Source organism: Leopardus geoffroyi, chromosome B3 (genome assembly GCF_018350155.1).
Source record: "Leopardus geoffroyi isolate Oge1 chromosome B3, O.geoffroyi_Oge1_pat1.0, whole genome shotgun sequence".
Classification (NCBI taxonomy): Eukaryota; Metazoa; Chordata; class Mammalia; order Carnivora; family Felidae; genus Leopardus; species Leopardus geoffroyi.
In genome coordinates, this window is record NC_059337.1 from 33,757,506 (window position 1) to 33,773,606 (window position 16,101).

The 16,101-nt window shown below is 48.5% G+C and overlaps 1 protein-coding gene and 2 long non-coding RNA genes across 14 annotated transcripts in view; 1 reads left to right on the forward strand and 2 right to left on the reverse strand.

Annotated features, from left to right (window-relative positions):
- The window catches only part of LOC123582759, a 29,464-nt gene extending 22,656 nt beyond the window's left edge, over positions 1-6,808 (reverse strand). The window contains exons 1-2 of the long non-coding RNA XR_006704536.1: positions 6,714-6,808; positions 6,559-6,611 (exon numbers count right to left, since the gene is read on the reverse strand). This is a non-coding gene — a long non-coding RNA (uncharacterized LOC123582759). The remainder of the gene's footprint in view (positions 1-6,558; positions 6,612-6,713) is intronic.
- LOC123582754 (protein mono-ADP-ribosyltransferase PARP6) overlaps positions 1-16,101 on the forward strand; it is a 61,989-nt gene that overhangs the window by 29,802 nt on the left and 16,086 nt on the right. For 9 of the 12 annotated variants that reach the window (XM_045449179.1, XM_045449178.1, XM_045449177.1 and 6 more), the window contains one exon: positions 13,528-13,644. In XM_045449179.1, coding sequence (XP_045305135.1) covers positions 13,528-13,644 — 117 coding nt within the window. Of the gene's footprint in view, positions 1-4,518; positions 4,652-13,527; positions 13,645-16,101 lie in introns of those variants that run through there. The other 3 variants (XM_045449192.1, XM_045449190.1, XM_045449191.1) reach the window with 2 other exon arrangements.
- LOC123582758 lies at positions 3,532-4,518 on the reverse strand. Its single transcript, XR_006704535.1, has 2 exons — positions 4,011-4,518; positions 3,532-3,672 (listed from the first exon to the last, which is right to left on the reverse strand). It is a non-coding gene; the product is annotated as an uncharacterized LOC123582758 (long non-coding RNA).

Below are 16,101 nucleotides of genomic sequence, written 5' to 3' on the forward strand. Positions count from 1 at the left end.
AATAAAATTGTAATGACATTAAATACATAATTTTATAGTGTTCCACATAAAAGCAACAGGACTCTGAATCTAAGAAGTTTGAAAGCCAAACATATCTGAAAAATTGTAAAACCTATCTGGTATAAAACAAATCTAATTAAAAACCTATGGCACTTCTCCAACAATGCCTTCATTGCAGGGAATCTTGCAGGGTGGGGCCCTGAGTTTCTGGAGAGGAATCTTCCCACAGGCTGGAGGAGGAGTTGAAGAAGGATTGCCTCATTCTCCCACTCAGGGCTGCCTACCGCGGAGGTGGGGCTTGTGAAAGCCAGGTCTGAACCAGAGATCCTCCTTCACAGAGGCCAAGGTTATTAGATACTGCACACGTAGGTTGACTGTGGCCTCCTACTTCACATGGTCCTGGGCGCAAGCAGCCTTACTTCGTCTCTACCTGGACATACTTAGGGCAAGGGCCAGGAAAAGAACTATTTTCCTCAATTAGTCCCAGGTGGAGAGTAGATGGCTATGATTTCTGTATTGAGAACTTGGAAACTCCTGGAATTTAACCTTCTTCCTTCTCATGGTAATTTTCCATCCAGGCAGGGTGTGGTCCTGACTCAGTTTGTGGTGAGGATGTGGCCATCCATAGGGGAGGAGCCTTGTGCTTGGTTCTGCCTTTCACTCTGGCCAGTAGGGAGAGAGAGGAAAGAGTCTGGTGCTGAGTCATAACTGGGTTACCTAACAGCTTCTCAGGATGGATTGGGAGGTGGAGGTTTGGGAGATGTCTCAGCTTCTGGGACAAGTTTGAGAGTGGTGGGGAGGAAGCTTCGCAGGTCACACAATTCCCCCAGGAGCAGTGGGAATAAAAGTAGGCTCCGGTTCATCTGAAGGGGCTTCATTCTCTCTGGAGTGTGGGACTTTCCACAGATATTTCAGACACCCCCTGCAATGGGGCCAAAGATGCCATCCTTTAAGTTAAAGCATTACGTACAAAAATTATTTTGTCTAGGAGAGAGACTGAGGTCTCCTTAGTCCTAGCCGTCCTTTCTGGGCTAAGTGGGTCAGGTTGTCTGGTAGCCAGTAAGCATGGAGATGAAGACTAAAGGTAAGGTGCCAAGTGAAAAGCAGAGTGTGAATGAACTGCAACAGGAGGAATTCCTGAGGAAGGGAGCACATGATCCATTGTTCACTGATGCTTTTCTTCGTCTTCCAAGTCTTGGTTACTTTGGGGGAAGGGGTCTGCTTACAATCCCACTTGCATCTTAGGCAGCCTAGCTGTGGCTACACTTGCAGGGAAAAAGAAGGAGACAGAGCCTCCATGGGACTGGCTTGGTGGATAGGGTTAAAGTATCCCAGGGAGGCTTTGTCCTGTGAGTCCTAACAGTTTTGGGCTAGAGAAAGACTTGCAGTGAGTCACACAGGCCGACCGGTCACCTTGGCTGAGGCAGTACTTCCACTGGAATGAACAAGGACTCCTCAAGCTTCCTCCCTTCTGCTTTTAACTGCTGATGAGGCATATCCTGAGGAGCGGGGGGACCTAGATACACAGTTGCATTCAGAAAATATTCTTTACTGTTGCTATCCCCTGGAATGCCTTCCCATACCCATATCTGTCCTAACCAACCTCCATGTGTTTTCCTATGTGAAGCCTTCCCCTTCCGACACAGAAAACCTGTTCTCTCTTTACTCTTGATTTCAAAAGGCCAACTTTCTCTTCCTTCCAGGGTTTTTCTGTGGAGGAACTCTGGAATTAAGATTTTGTGTCACCCTGATGAGCCTGAAGAGCTCTTGGGAATCTGAAGGAAGGCATAGAATAAATTAAGTCTACTTGGTCTGGCTCTGGAAAGGGCATATAAAATCCAAAGTGATAAGCACTTCTGCTTTAACCTGACTTTCGGGGTCAATGGGCTGCCCTGGAAATCTGTATTGGCCTGAGAGAGAACACTACCATTTTACCTCATGAGGTCGTGTAATGGTAAAGCCTGTAAATATCACCCTCCCTCACCAGGGCCACAGGAGTTGGGTCCAGTACCATTTGCAGACATACCCCATGAGGGACTCCAAATGACCTTCAAGAGACCAGATTTAATCCCAGATTCTGTGGTTCTGTGGCCATGAATTCAACAGGTAACAAAGCAGTCTATACCCTCACACTCACCCCAGTCCATTGAACCTACAGCACCCCCTCCCATCCTTCCAGTTCAGAGAGCTTAATGGAAGGACTGGCTCTCAGCTTCCCCCAGGTTCATGTAGCCCTGGGGATACTTGTTGCTGGGTGAAAGGAATGGGGATTCAAGATGACCAAGAGAAGGCAAACAGAGTTTCTTGCATTCTGAACGATGTTCTGGCACTAATCGTAAGGATAATCCTCCACAAGGTCAATTCCCCAAAAAGGGGATGCCTGTTGGGCACCATGCTGTACTCACTCACATATATCATCTGATCAAACCCCATCTTATGAAGCAGGCATTGTCTTCAATTTACTTTGTTGTTGTTGTTTGAGAGAGAGAGGGCACAAGTGAGCGAGAGGCAGGGAGAGAGAGAGAAAGTGGGGCTCATTTTTTTTTTTTTACTTACCACCTTAGGTGGGGCTTGTGCTCACCCAAAGCAGGGCTCAAGCTCACCTGATGTGGGACTTGAACTCATGAACCGTGAGATCATGATCTAAGCCAAGGTCAGATGCTTAATGACTGAGTCATCTAGGCACCCCTTCAATTTACTTTTAAGGAACTGGGCCCTTACATATTGAATTATAGGATATGGTCATAGGGCTAGTAAGTGGAACTGGAAAGAAGAGAAGATGGAATCCAAACTTTCTTATATACTATGCTGCTTTTTGGCAAAACAATGACAATCACCTTAAACTCCATGTAACAGATTTTCACTATGCATCTAAACCCGAGCAAGGATATGCTGGATTCATCTCTGCCAGAGTTTCATGGACAGCATTTTTATAACTCTCCAGTTTAGTACCTGTGCATTTCAATCTTGGGAATGTATCTAGATTTAGGACTTTAAAATGCAACATTGGGGCGCCTGGGTGGCTCAGTCGGTTGAGCGTCCGACTTCAGCCAGGTCACGATCTCGCGGTCCGTGAGTTCGAGCCCGCGTCAGGCTCTGGGCTGATGGCTCAGAGCCTGGAGCCTGCTTCCGATTCTGTGTCTCCCTCTCTCTCTGCCCCTCCCCCGTTCATGCTCTGTCTCTCTCTGTCTCAAAATAAAATAAATGTTAAAATGCAACATAGTCTAGCACTGGCCAGATCACTGACACCTCCACCCCCCACTGTTGTTCACCACTGTTTTTAGTTCGTCCTTAGCTCAGGGCCAACCAACTTCCCATCTACAACCAAGGGGACCAGCAAAGGCTTACAGAAGAAATTAAAGGATTCTGTGGCAAACAAAAACGTACTTTTAGGCTGTCACTTTCTGGTCCCAGCTTATCTAACAGGAAAGCGGAATGGAAGGCCTTTGATTCAGGGCAAGGCAGGTGTCTGCCAGTCAAGTCACATCCATTGTCTAGTTTTCCAGGAAAAGGAAAGACCCTAAGAGAATATGGTCTTAACCTTTTTTAATGAGGCAGCGTTGTATCTGTTCTCAAAACTTGGCTTCATGAAGGCAAGAATTAACAGCTGTTTCATTGATAAACTGCCTTAATCATTGGTTGTTGACTAACCCTCGGAAAGTCGGAAAATACCTTGGAGAAAAATGTAAGAAAAGCTCTAACAATATTGATTTAAATACATGAGGTTGAAAACAAAAGTGCTGATTCCTGCAGTTTATCAACTCTAACATTCTGACTTGATATTTCCTGATGGTCACTTCTACACTAATATTAATGCCTTCTATTCGCTTTCTACTCTCAGGCCTTCGCTCTGCAGGATCCTAGCCCCAACTAAAGTATTCACCTGGCCCCAAATAGTCCTTTCTTGTAGCCCTAAGAACAAAAAGGCCTCGCGCTCCCGCTCCACGCACACTCCGCCCTCCCCAGTCGTCCCTAACCCCGCTCCATTGCGGGAGCCCTTCCGAAGGCACCTCCTGATCCCATCTCGGGCTCCCTAACTGCCTGTGCGGCACGGTTTCCGAGGTGTGTGCTGGGGCGGGCACCCGGAGGGATGGGGAGTCGCAGGACAGGGCTGGGGGAATGCTGCCGAGGATCCATAAATCTCGCACTGCCCGGTTAGGCCAGGACAGCTGGGGCAGCCTGGGCCGAGGGTCAAGAGAAGAGCCCTCGTCCAGCACTCCAAGCTGGCAGCAACAGGTGGTGGCCCCAGCGCCCGGGGCTCTGGGAGGGAGGTCCCCGGAGCTCCCGGGGCGGGCCCCGCTGCCTCGCCACTTCCTCATTGGCCTGCGCAGAGCGTTCATGCCGAGACTTTTATGTAACGTGTCCTTCCGCCACGGAATGTAGTCCTCCCCTGAAGGGCAACCTGGCAGCGCGTTGGGTGCCGCGGCACTTCCTCCTGAAGGTGACTGCGCCCCGCGAGGAAGCGGAGGGGCGGGGCCCGGCGAGCCGGGAGCCAGGATTGGGTGCGGGGCGGGGCGGCGGAGGGATTGCGGCGGCTGCAGCCTGGCTAACCTTGGGGCTCAAGCGGCCGACTCCCGCACAGCAGCGTCGCGTCGCGAGCGTCCAGATCTCTCTGCAGCCGCACTGCAGCTCGAGCGGGACCGCGCCGGAGGTGAGCGGGGCAGAGGCTGGGCCATCCGTCCCCACCAGGGTTCCGTGCACACGGCTAGTGCGGACTCCCGGCCGTCTGCGCACTCAGGGCACTTACACTGGGGCCGGCGCAGGGTCCTGGGCATCTTGCACCCGGTTGAAGTCGGGAGAGAGAGCCAGCTCGCGCTTAGGGTCTGCTCGTCAGAGCCCCCAGACCCCCCCAGCTCTTGTTTGTTCCACAGCCGGCCCTCCCCTGCCCCAGTGCCCACCCCCATTCTGGTCCCATCCTCGCCTCTCTCTTCTCGATCTGCTTCCATCCTCGCCTTCCTTCCAGTATTCCCTCCTCGGATTCCTTCCTTTCCTCCCTCACCCCCTGCTCATCTGCTCGCCTCCTCCCCTGGCCCCTTAATACTGTACCATTCCCCCTCCCTGGGCCCTCAGCCCGGCCCTGCCCCCCTCATTCGGATGCTTTCCTTGTAATCTCTCCTCGAAACCCGTTCCCCAGCTCCCTCCCCCCGTGCCGTCTCCATTCAGCTTCGCGTGCTCTTCCCGCGTCCTTGCCCCCCTTCGTGCCTGCCCCTTCCCCCATTCATGCCCTGGTCCCGCCCCTCCCCCTCCATTCTGGTCACGTCCGCTCCTCCGCATCCCTCTCCTCCGCTCTCTGATTCGCTCAGCCCGGGTCCTCGCCCCTCCCCTCTGTTCTGGTCACGTCCGCCTGCACCCCCCCCCCCCCCCCCCCGCCTTGCCATCCCGCTTTCTCGCCTGGGTCCTGGAGCCCCGGGCCCGTATCCCCAGCTCACGTGCCTAATCGCAGTGGTCTGCGGATGGGCTGGGCCGGCTCCCGTGCCGCCAGGGGATGCAGCGGCGGCCCGCGGCCCATTTGGAAGGTTATGTAACCCTCGGCCTTCCCGCTGCATGGGGAGGAAAGGGTGGTTGCCCCTGTGGCGCATTCTTGTTTGGGGCCGCCCAGATTCGCCGCGCTGGCTCCGAGGAGGGTCCCGGGGCTCCCTCCTGCCGCGGCGGGGCTGCATGTAGCGGACCGGGACCCGCCCCGCCCCTCCGCAGGACCGGTGCAGCCTCGCCTCTGCCTCACTTCGCTGAACACATACTCCCCGGTTTCAGAACACGGAGATCTCGGGGTGGGTGGGAGCAGGTTATGGGCAGAATAGAAATATGTCCGGAGCTTGACGCCACGTACCGCGTTCACTCAATAAAATCTCTGTGTGCTAAGCTGTTTTTCTATGACCAGAAAGGTCATAGCCCACAAAGCTCATAATGTGATTAGGGAACCAACAGTGGTAACTGCTGCGAGGAAGGGATCGCTTCCTGTTGGGTGAGGGATGGAGAAAGGCCACACGAGGTGGCATCACACACTGGGTTTGAAGCAGAAAAGTACCTTCCCGTAGTAAGGTTATTTAAGGTTTTTATCTGTATTCTTCAAACCTAGGACATTGATCCTCTCCTGTCCACGTGAGCCTGATGGGTAAAGTCCAGGCATGATGGACAGAGGCATTGGGAAGTTAATGGGCTTTTAGAATCGGGTTCGACTCATTAACATCTGGAATGAGAGAGAGAATTCAGCCCCAGGAACTCAGTGTCCCATGTATAAACTGGGAGTAACATTTTCCTCCTAATGGTTGAAATGATTGGTCACTGTATACCCAGTTACATGAATATATGGTGAATACTCCGCTCAGTGTCTGAGCTCTAGTGAGATGTCCAGGAGAAATGCCTTCCAATGTATTCTTTGTTCGCTGAGCACAATTACTTAAACCGTAATTGAGCATGAGGGCTCATCTTCTCCATGCCATACCCAAACATGTATTCTTAGTTAATCTTTGGAGCCATGATTAAAATGCAGACATCTCCTGGAAACCAATCCCTTAAGGCATCTTGGTACAGTGTTTACAAAGTAACTAATAATGTTACCTTGCAGCTCTCTACTTGCTGCAGTGGCTCTTTGATCTCCTGAGAATAGGGACCTGCAGAGGAAGGAAGGCAAGGAGGCAGAATTTCAGCAATTGATGTTTGGCTAGGAGAGTAGAAACAAATTTACAAACTGAAATCTTCACTGTTGTCCCCACCTAAGCCAGGTGGAGTTCTAGGGTTTGCTTTACCAGCTGGTGAGTGGAGGTTAGGATCCCAGGCAGGGACTGCAGCCTCCTGTTGGCAGTACTGAGGGTGTGGTCACTCCCTGGGGTACAGAGGCTAGCCTAGGTCAGGACTTCTGCTCTGCAGCATTATTAGCAAATAGTTCACTCTCCTGTTGCCTGAGGATGCTGTTGGGAAATGCAGTGGGGCTGTTCTGAGGGGAAGGGTATGTAACCCAGCACCAGGTCTGTGGTGGAGGGGGGTCCTCTGTGGGGAAGATGACTCAACCTTTCAACTTACCTGCTTTTGAGAGAATTCTCTTCATTGGGTGAGTGGGAAACTGCACTGTGGTCTTCACAGGTTTAAAAAGTCCCTTCTCCCTATTCAGTGAGTCAAACAGTGAAGCATGTGTTTCCCCCAAGTTAAAAATGGTTTCGACTACGTGAAAAATAGTTGTCCAGGTTCCCTGGCTCTCTGTACTGCCCTAAGACCTTAGGGAGCAGCATGGCAGAACCCCGGGCACAAGTAATGTGGCCTGTGTCCCTGCATTCCTGAGACTACTCCGGGGCCATGGCTCCCTTTGTGGGAGGAGGGCTGTAATGGTCATGAATAATGATGACTGAATGTCCTTGAACTCACTTCTGAGTGAAGTACATTTCTAAGTACTGCATTAGAAGCAAATAATTTTAGTGTTGAATTCATAGTTTAGCAAAAAGCATTATTGGGTCTCTAAGACCCAATAAATTGCCAGTGACTTGGCAAATTTGGTAGCTGGGACTCCATACAGCTAGCACCTTGTAGGGAGTTGCTTCTGTGCCTTGAATGTTGTGACATTAATGGGGGTGGGGGTGGGGGGAGGTCACAGGAAAAGTCATTTTATTTCTTAAAGCCGTTTCTTAATGTTGAGGCAATGGAAGAAATGAGGAAATGACTATGAGCTAGAAAGTATAAAAAACGCAACCCGTGCATTATCAACTCACACTAAACTGGTTCTAATTTATTTTGCTTCAGCTTGTGTGAAGACATGTCAGGATGTGTTATTTTAGCCAAGAGCTAAGACCGCTCTAGGTAGGGGAAAATGACTCATTTGACATTTAATTTCTGAATCATTCCAAACGTCCACAGTCAAATCTCAGTTGGTTGGTACACCACAAGAATGAGTTGCCAGTGTGAGCAGAGTTTTCTTGCAACCTTGTCGAGGGTCTTGTGAGATGTTTAAGTGATTTGGTAAAATGTCTTACAGGAGGGGTGCCTGGCTGGCTTAGTCAGCATGCGACTCTTGATCTTGGGGTCGTGAGTTTGAGCCCCATGTTGGGCATAGAGATTACTTAAAAAAAAAAAAAAAAAAAAAAAAATATATATATATATATATATATATATATGTGTGTGTGTGTTTGTGTGTGTGTGTGTGTGTCTATGTATATACGTATATATGTATATATGTGTGTGTATATATGTATATACACACATGTATATATTTTGGCCTTACAGGACCCTGAGTCATCATTTTAAACCTTAATTCTGGTACAGATAGGAACAGAAGTAAGGGAAGACTGTTCTTAATACTAGCATACTTTCGGGGCGCCTGGGTGGCTCAGTCGGTTAAGCATCCGACTTCGGCTCAGGTCATGATCTCACGGTCCGTGAGTTCGAGCCCCGCGTCGGGCTCTGTGCTGACAGCTCAGAGCCTGGAGCCTGTTTCGGATTCCGTGTCTCCCTCTCTCTGACCCTCCCCCGTTCATGCTCTGTCTCCCTGTCTCAAAAATAAATAAAGGTTAAAAAAAAAAAAATACTAGCATACTTTCTGGGAACTTGGATTTTTCACCAAAAGCCAGTCTTAGGCTAGATAAATGAATAGTCTGATTATTTGGGGCTTTGTTAGAGAAGCTGTTTTGGGGACAGTGAGCCGGGGTGCGTAGTGGATGGTGCCATGCAACCTCTGTTGGGCCTTTTTGCCTCCCAGTCTGACTGCTCAGTTCAGAAGGTTGGCAGGGCCACCAAGCGGCGTGGCCCCGCCCCTGCAGTGGTTTGTGCTGGTCTGCACGTAGGAGGGCAAGCCAGGCTGCAGTACCTCCGGTGGCCTCTGAGACTTACCTCCCCCACTTCTGTCCATAGGAGAAGCTTTTGGGGAGCTCTAACTAAGCCTCTCTCTCCTGACGCCAGCAAGCCTTGTTTTGGATGTTAGGCAGGGGCTCTGGGGTGGAGATGCCAAGACCAGCTGTGATAGCACCAGCTTAGCTGATGCAGTCCAGAAAGTTCTGTGAAAAGGCCCCCATTCCTTCCGAGCCTTTGAAATCAACCTACAGATAGTATTTATTTAATTTTAGACAGTTGGTGTCTTCCTGGTTTCCAGTGATGAGTGCAAGAGAATTACCCAGTAAGTGAGTCAGTCATGGTATAGGAGACAAAATCATGGACACTTTTGGAAGAGCCCTGGGAGCTTTGATCTAGTTAGAGGTAGGGAAGTAGAGACTTTGGATATCTGGTATCCCTCTTTTGTTACTACATTAGAAAGCAGGTTAATAAACCTATCACATGGATGGACATTTTATTTATTTATTTATTTATTTATTTATTTATTTATTTATTTATTTTTTCAACGTTTATTTATTTTTGGGACAGAGAGAGACAGAGCATGAACGGGGGAGGGGCAGAGAGAGAGGGAGACACAGAATCGGAAACGGGCTCCAGGCTCTGAGCCATCAGCCCAGAGCCCGACGCGGGGCTCGAACTCACGGACCGCGAGATCATGACCTGGCTGAAGTCGGACGCTTAACCGACTGCGCCACCCAGGCGCCCCTGGATGGACATTTTAAAGCGCTCACATTACTGGTTGGTTGTAAATGGAGAGCAGTTCAATGATATTTAGTAAATGAGAAAATAAACATACCCCATGACTCATAAATTCCATTTGTGGAAATATAGAGAGAGGAGTTCACATTTGCACAAGGAACCATGTACTAGGATAGAGTTGTCTTTATACTGATTAATGGTGGAAAAATTGATTCAGTGGGAGGAGGAAGATGGCCAACCAGTAAGAGAATACATAATACATAAGTAAATGATCTAGTCATGTAGTGGACTAGGACAGCAGTTCATATGAATTCACCAGATCTTATGTACCCACCAGATAGGTCTTAAATGTGCTGAAAAATGCAAGTTGTTTGTTTGTAACAGTATACTACTTAGAACATTTTAGAAAACAATATCATGGGGGTTGGTATAGATATAGTCACACTTAAATGAATTAGAAGGATAGAAAATTCCTGACAGTAGTTGGGTGTCAGAGTTCGTGACAGGCTGTGGAAGGGTTGGGGTGTGGGGATAGAGGGAAAATGAACTCTACAAAATGCATTTTTTTTTTTTTTTAAGCCTAAAATTCTGGCTGTTAGTAGTCAGTTCTGGGTGGTAGAAATACAGCTGTTAATTATTTTTTTTTCCTTAGTTCAAAATAAAATAGAAGCAAATCTGTGAAGGTCACTGTAGGAAGACCAGTCATACAAACTAGCTCAGTGATCTTAGAGAGCTGGTCCTGCCATTCCTCCTCCCATCTCCCCTTTTCCCCCTTCTCCTCCCTCCAACTGTGATGCAGAGCAGCTCTTCCTTTAAATGCTGAGCTAATGCCTCACTCTGGAGGCCGTCACCCGTCCTGGTTGTCCCTGACTTGGGCCCTAAACTACAGGGTTCCAGGTCCCTTGCTGCTTCCAGAGTATGAATATCATGCCCTAAAACACTGCCTCATTATTTTAAGCCTAGTAAGGAGACATCATAACACAGGACAACAAAAGCTTCCTCCGGACTTCCTCCTTCAGGCTGAAACCAGTTCTCTGCTCTGAGCATCTGTGGTCAAACGAGGACGTGGGCTGTTTCTCTGACTTGGGACTTAGTTGCCCTGGAGTTGAGTGGTCCTTTGGGGGGTGGGCCCATTTTGTGTCTGCCTTAGTGCCCTCTTTACACTCAAGTTTGAAATAGAACCTTAGGCCCCTGCTTGTAAAGTATAAGTCCCTTAGTTGTAGCCCTGAATAAATAAAAGCAAGGGAATTTTACTTGAACCTGCAAGGGGGCTCATTTTTGTTTTATGTAAGTAACCAGGTAAACTAGACTTGGCTTTCTATTACTGGGCCTGCTGAGGGTAGATTGGACTTGAGATTCACATCTCTTAGCTAGAAATGCCTTTTCCTCCATACCCTACTCCATATGTAAATACATGATATCATTACTGTAAGTGAATATAAGGACAAACAGCCATTCAGTCTAGACCTTACTAGGTTCTGTAGGTGGCCCGGCACCTATTTTGATGTCGGTGTTGTCATAGTCAGATTAGGGCCAGTCTTGGGATTTCTATTGCTCTGGCATCTAGGAAGAGAGCTCCTAGAGAGCAGGCTGGCCCGGACACCTTGTCTGAAGATTGGGGAATTGAAAGGCCTTTGTCATGCTGACCTGGAGGTGCAGATAGCAAATTGATGTCAGAGCAGGGAACACAATCGGGGGCACCAGGTGCCATCATAATTGGGTTACTCTGTGTGGTGAGGTTTGGCATCAGGACACACTTGGTGCAGAGTGCCCTGGCTGGTTAAAAATTGGGTTATGCACATACAGGCCCATGGGCCAGGCTGGTTTACTAGGGCAGAATGATTTGGGCCTTTGTGAAAGAATTGGCGAAGCGTGAAGCCTTCCCGGCACAACTCGCCAACAGTACTGGCTCTAAGAAGAGGCATGTCGTATTTTTTGGATGCTCCTTCCTGCTCTGGTTTCTGGATAGCGGCCAAAGAATCGTTTCTGGCACGAATGAAGCTAGAGAACCAGGAGCTGCTGGAGACGAGAAGGAGAGGTGGGAGGAGGGGTGCATGGAGCTGAGCTGTGAGCGTAGCTACTCCAGCCCCTCAGCCTGCACTGAGGCTCTGACGCTGTCTCCTTTCTCACAGAGGAGAAATGGCTGTGAGGAAGATCCTACTGCAGGGGCTCATGCTCACGAGTAAGGTTCCTGCACCCGAGCACAGCATTTGCCACCATCAGTGGGTACGCCGGGCTTCCACTGCTGGCTGGAGGTTGGCTGTGCATGTGTCTGCCTCCCAAGGAGGAGGATGCAGTAGTGAGTCAGACGGGCACTGGCATGGCTGCATGTCCTGGCGGGCACTGTCCAGCCTGAGGGGCGGGGAGCTCTTCCCAGAGGCCCGCCCCAAGAAACCGGGCTGGGACTGCCATCCTGGGGCTAGGGGACAGTCGAAGGGTGTTTAGGAAGAACTCAAGTTAGGTGGTTGGCAGGGTGGGCAGCTTGCGCTCAAGAGAGGCTCATGGAGGACCTTGGCAGCAGAGCCCTGACCCTCCGGCAAAGGAGGCTCTGGGGCAGAGCCTGAGGCAGGAGACCCGCCGGTGACCTGGGGATGAGACCTGAGTTCCCTGGTTTGGTAGGGGTCTTTAAGGACATGTTGAGATACCGCACAGGAGTCTGGACAAGCAGGCTTTTTTTTTTTTTTTTTTTTTTTTTTTATTGCTGGCATGTAAATGCGCTCAAATGCCAAACAGATTTTCATTTGTTATTTTTGGTGTGTTTAGTAGCCTGGGTGAGCAAAAGATCAGAACTTGCAAAAGCTCAGATTTAACTTGACATGGTGACATAGGATTATTGTTTGAGCCCAATATAATTGTATCTGCTCCTGGCCTTGGAGACAGCCCTTCTGTACCAGAACATCCCTGTCACAAAGATTTTGCCATAAAGATTGAGGACAGACTAAACAGGAAAAAAAGTTTGCTGGAATTGGGTGCGTGACTAATAGGTTTTTTTGCATAGAATTGTCCTGCGGACTTTATTAACTTAGGGCCTAAGCTGTGTTATCTCACCTCTGCCCCATTTAAGCAGAGTATTCCTGAAATGCATAGAGCAGTGGTTGATTAATAAAACCAGAAGCTTCTAACCCTTTTAATTCCAACACTTTTACCAGGAAACTTATAAATGTTATCATTTTCAGGAGAGGTACAGTTGCCATTTTTCTTAATATGGAAACATTTCATTACGGGTAAATTAGTAAAAGGAAGAAAAAAATTTGCTGTAATCCTATCACCAGCTGATGTGCTGTTAATATTTTGGTAGATATTTTTCCAGCTAAATGTATGTTTATTTTATTTTTAAATTTTTTTTTTAACATTTATTTATTTTTGAGACAGAGAGAGACAGAGCATGAATGGGGGAGGGTCAGAGAGAGAGGGAGACACAGAATCCGAAACAGGCTCCAGGCTCTGAGCCATCAGCACAGAGCCTGACACGGGGCTTGAACTCACGAACCGCGAGATCATGACCTGAGCCGAAGTCGGACGCTTAACCGACTGAGCTGCCCAGGCGCCCCAAATGTATGTTTATTTTAAAGTTTATTTATTTTGAGAGAGCGCACCAGTGCGAGTGGGGGAGGGGCAGAGGGAGAGGAAGAGAAAGAATCCCAAGCAGCACCCGTGCTGGCAGTGCAGAGCACAGTGTGGGGCTCAGTCTCACGAACCATGAGATCAAGACCTGAGCCAAAACCAACCAGGTTCTTATATAGAATAGAGAAATGTTAGTAAACCCCCAGGCTTAAAGAAAATTTAGAGGGAAGGTAATCTGGTCTCCACTAGGAGATAAAGCATCGTAGAGGAGCCAGTAAGAACTTACTTTTACCTGCAAAGTTTCTGTTACCAGTTTCTTGGTATTTTCTCTGTAACATAGCTGAACCTCTGGGAGCAGCTACTACCTGGCTACCTGGTTACTAAGGTAATTTTTTCCATTGCCCCAAAGAACTTTAGTTACACTCAGCTTCTGCCTTGATCCTTGTACAGCTCTGCAGAGCAAACTTTACTCAGCTCCGAGCGATCTTTGCAAGTGGGGCCAAGGAGCCACCCTGAGCCAAAAAAAGAGCATTATGTCATCGGAAGCCCAAGCCCAGAGAACACAAGGTATGACCCAATAACCAGTGGCCCCAGCCAGGTCCTTGCAAGGAAACCCTGATGTCTCGGGTCTAGAGAAGAGGCAGCTGATGCTGATGATTTTTTGATTTTTGGGGGGTGGGGGGTTGGTTTTTGTTTTTGACAGCTGATGGTTTTTAAGAAGATTGGGGTTAGTTACTCCAACCCATTCATTCAGATCTTACTTGGTTCATGATACAGTCCTCAAACTGGATGGTGACTCCACTTGGAGGCCACAGCAAGGCCTTTGTGTTCCAACTGGGTTCGTGTGCCCCCTGGTGCCATCTCTTCAGTAGTGTTCCCTTCACAGCCAGACTTGCCTAAGCCCCACCCGCTGTGTGCTCTGCAGGCAGCAACCCTGACTCCCCATCAGTGCAGGTAAAGGAACCCTGCCTGCCCAGGCAGTACCTTCAGTAATTCCTCAGTGCTTCAGATTCAGGGAAGGAGGGGAAGGGGGGTAGAACTTTGACTTCGGCAAAGAGGTGTTAAGATACACTGAAAGGTCATTCAACAGACACTGGAATACCTCCTAGTATTAGGTGTTAACAGATATAAAACCAAATAGGTCATGGAGGAGAGGGTTGATGTTTTCATTTTGCTGCCTGGTATGTTGTATTAGAGAGTTAGGAAATACACACTGAGGGGAACAGTGCATTTGTCATGTGGAATAGTTAGCCAATATCTTACTTCCCCAGTTTTAAAGTTTTGGCTTCTGTAGTTGAGGACTGGTGGTAGCCATTTGTTTCCTTTCTTTCTTTCTTTCTTTCTTTCTTTCTTTCTTTCTTTCTTTCTTTCTTTCTTCAAAGGTTTATTTATTTTTGAGAGAGAGACACACACAGAGTGTGAATGGGGGAGGGGCAGAGAGAGAGGGAGGCACAGAATCCGAAGCAGCCTCCAGGCTCCCAGCTGTCAGCACAGAGCCCGCTGCGGGGCTGGAACTCACAAACTGTGAGATCATGACCAGAGCCGAAGTCAGATGCTTAACCCGCTGAGCCACCCAGGCGCCCCTCCCTCCCCCTTTTTTTTAAAATGTGGTAACCATCCATTTTCAGTAGCTGACAGGGTTGCTCATACCTGGTCACAAAGCTTCTTGGGCTTTTATCACAATTCTCGAAGGTAGCAGAGGTAGGTTTAGATGCATGGTCTACTCGAACTACCCAGAGAGGCCACCAAGTCAAGGATGGAGGAGGAGAAAGATTGTAAGAGTGATATATCAGGGTGCCTTAGATTTATAGGAAGAGGAGGGACAGGGCTGAAGAGGGGCTTGTTCCAGAGCCTGGCCTGAAGCCTCTAGGCTCAAGGGTTTTAGAAGGAGTAGCCCTTGGTCTGAGAACTTGAGAGGGACAGCCTTCTGATGGAGTGTCCAGCTCTGGCTCACATCCTTACCTGATGGTTCTTAAGACACTGCCTGGAAACTTCTCAAGTCTTTGTAATCAGCTAACTAACCGGCTGAGTGAGTTTAGTTGTAAGTCAGTAATGAAGAAAGCAAAGGTCGGGACAGTTGTCAGGATTGTGACCTGGCCTGGTTAATTACCTGAAACACAGATGGTCTCTGTTACTTAGGGTGGTGTACTTGTCAGAAAGTTGAACTGGGATGGTGCATCAGAAAATCAGTTGGGAAAAGGATTTGGCAAGCAATCTTAATTTCCTCATGTTGTGACTGTCCTGTTAAAGTTGCTGTACTAATTTTAGAATGAGACCAGTGCCCTTTGGGGTTATCCTTGAATTTATGCAAATTACTTTGTGTGTCCTAAAGTGCTGCTGACCAAAAGTAGATGTAGTTTTTAGGTAGACTCCTAGGACAAAAGATTCTGCATTCAGCGTTTTGGATCAACTTTGCTTCCTATCTAGGGACTGGTTTCTACTATCTGTCTGTGAACTCTCCTGCTAGAGTGAGTCGAGGAATGAACTTGATGTGTGCCCCATGTTAATGAAAATCTAGTATCCCAGAGCTCAACGGACTGCCTGGTTGGTGGCTGTCTTTACAACCAGGAAACTCACTTTGCGTTTGGGTGGGGATTGTTAAAAGCCAATGTGGATGCCCTGCCCTGTAGCAGACATTTATAGCTTTGAGATAGCTTTTCATACAAAGATCTAGATTCGCCAAGGTACTAAACTAGGATTCCATTCTTTACCTCACTGGAAGATCAGTTACAATTTTCTTTTGGGGAAGGTCTTTCCATGCCTGTGACATGTTGTTTGTAGGATGGACAAGAAAGCTGTCAAGGTAGATATGAGCTGTTGTAAGGGGGGTCTGCTTACAGCAGGTACTTGGGAAGTACACACATTGGGCACGAGGTTTTAAACTGTGCTTTGAGGTCCTTCCCACTTGCTCACGGCCGTGTGAACCCTATGCCTGACTTGAGCACCCACATGGCCAGAGCGTGGCAGGGCTCCCTGTGGCTTGTGTGCAAAGTGTGCTTATTGAGTTAATGTGTAAGCAGGAAA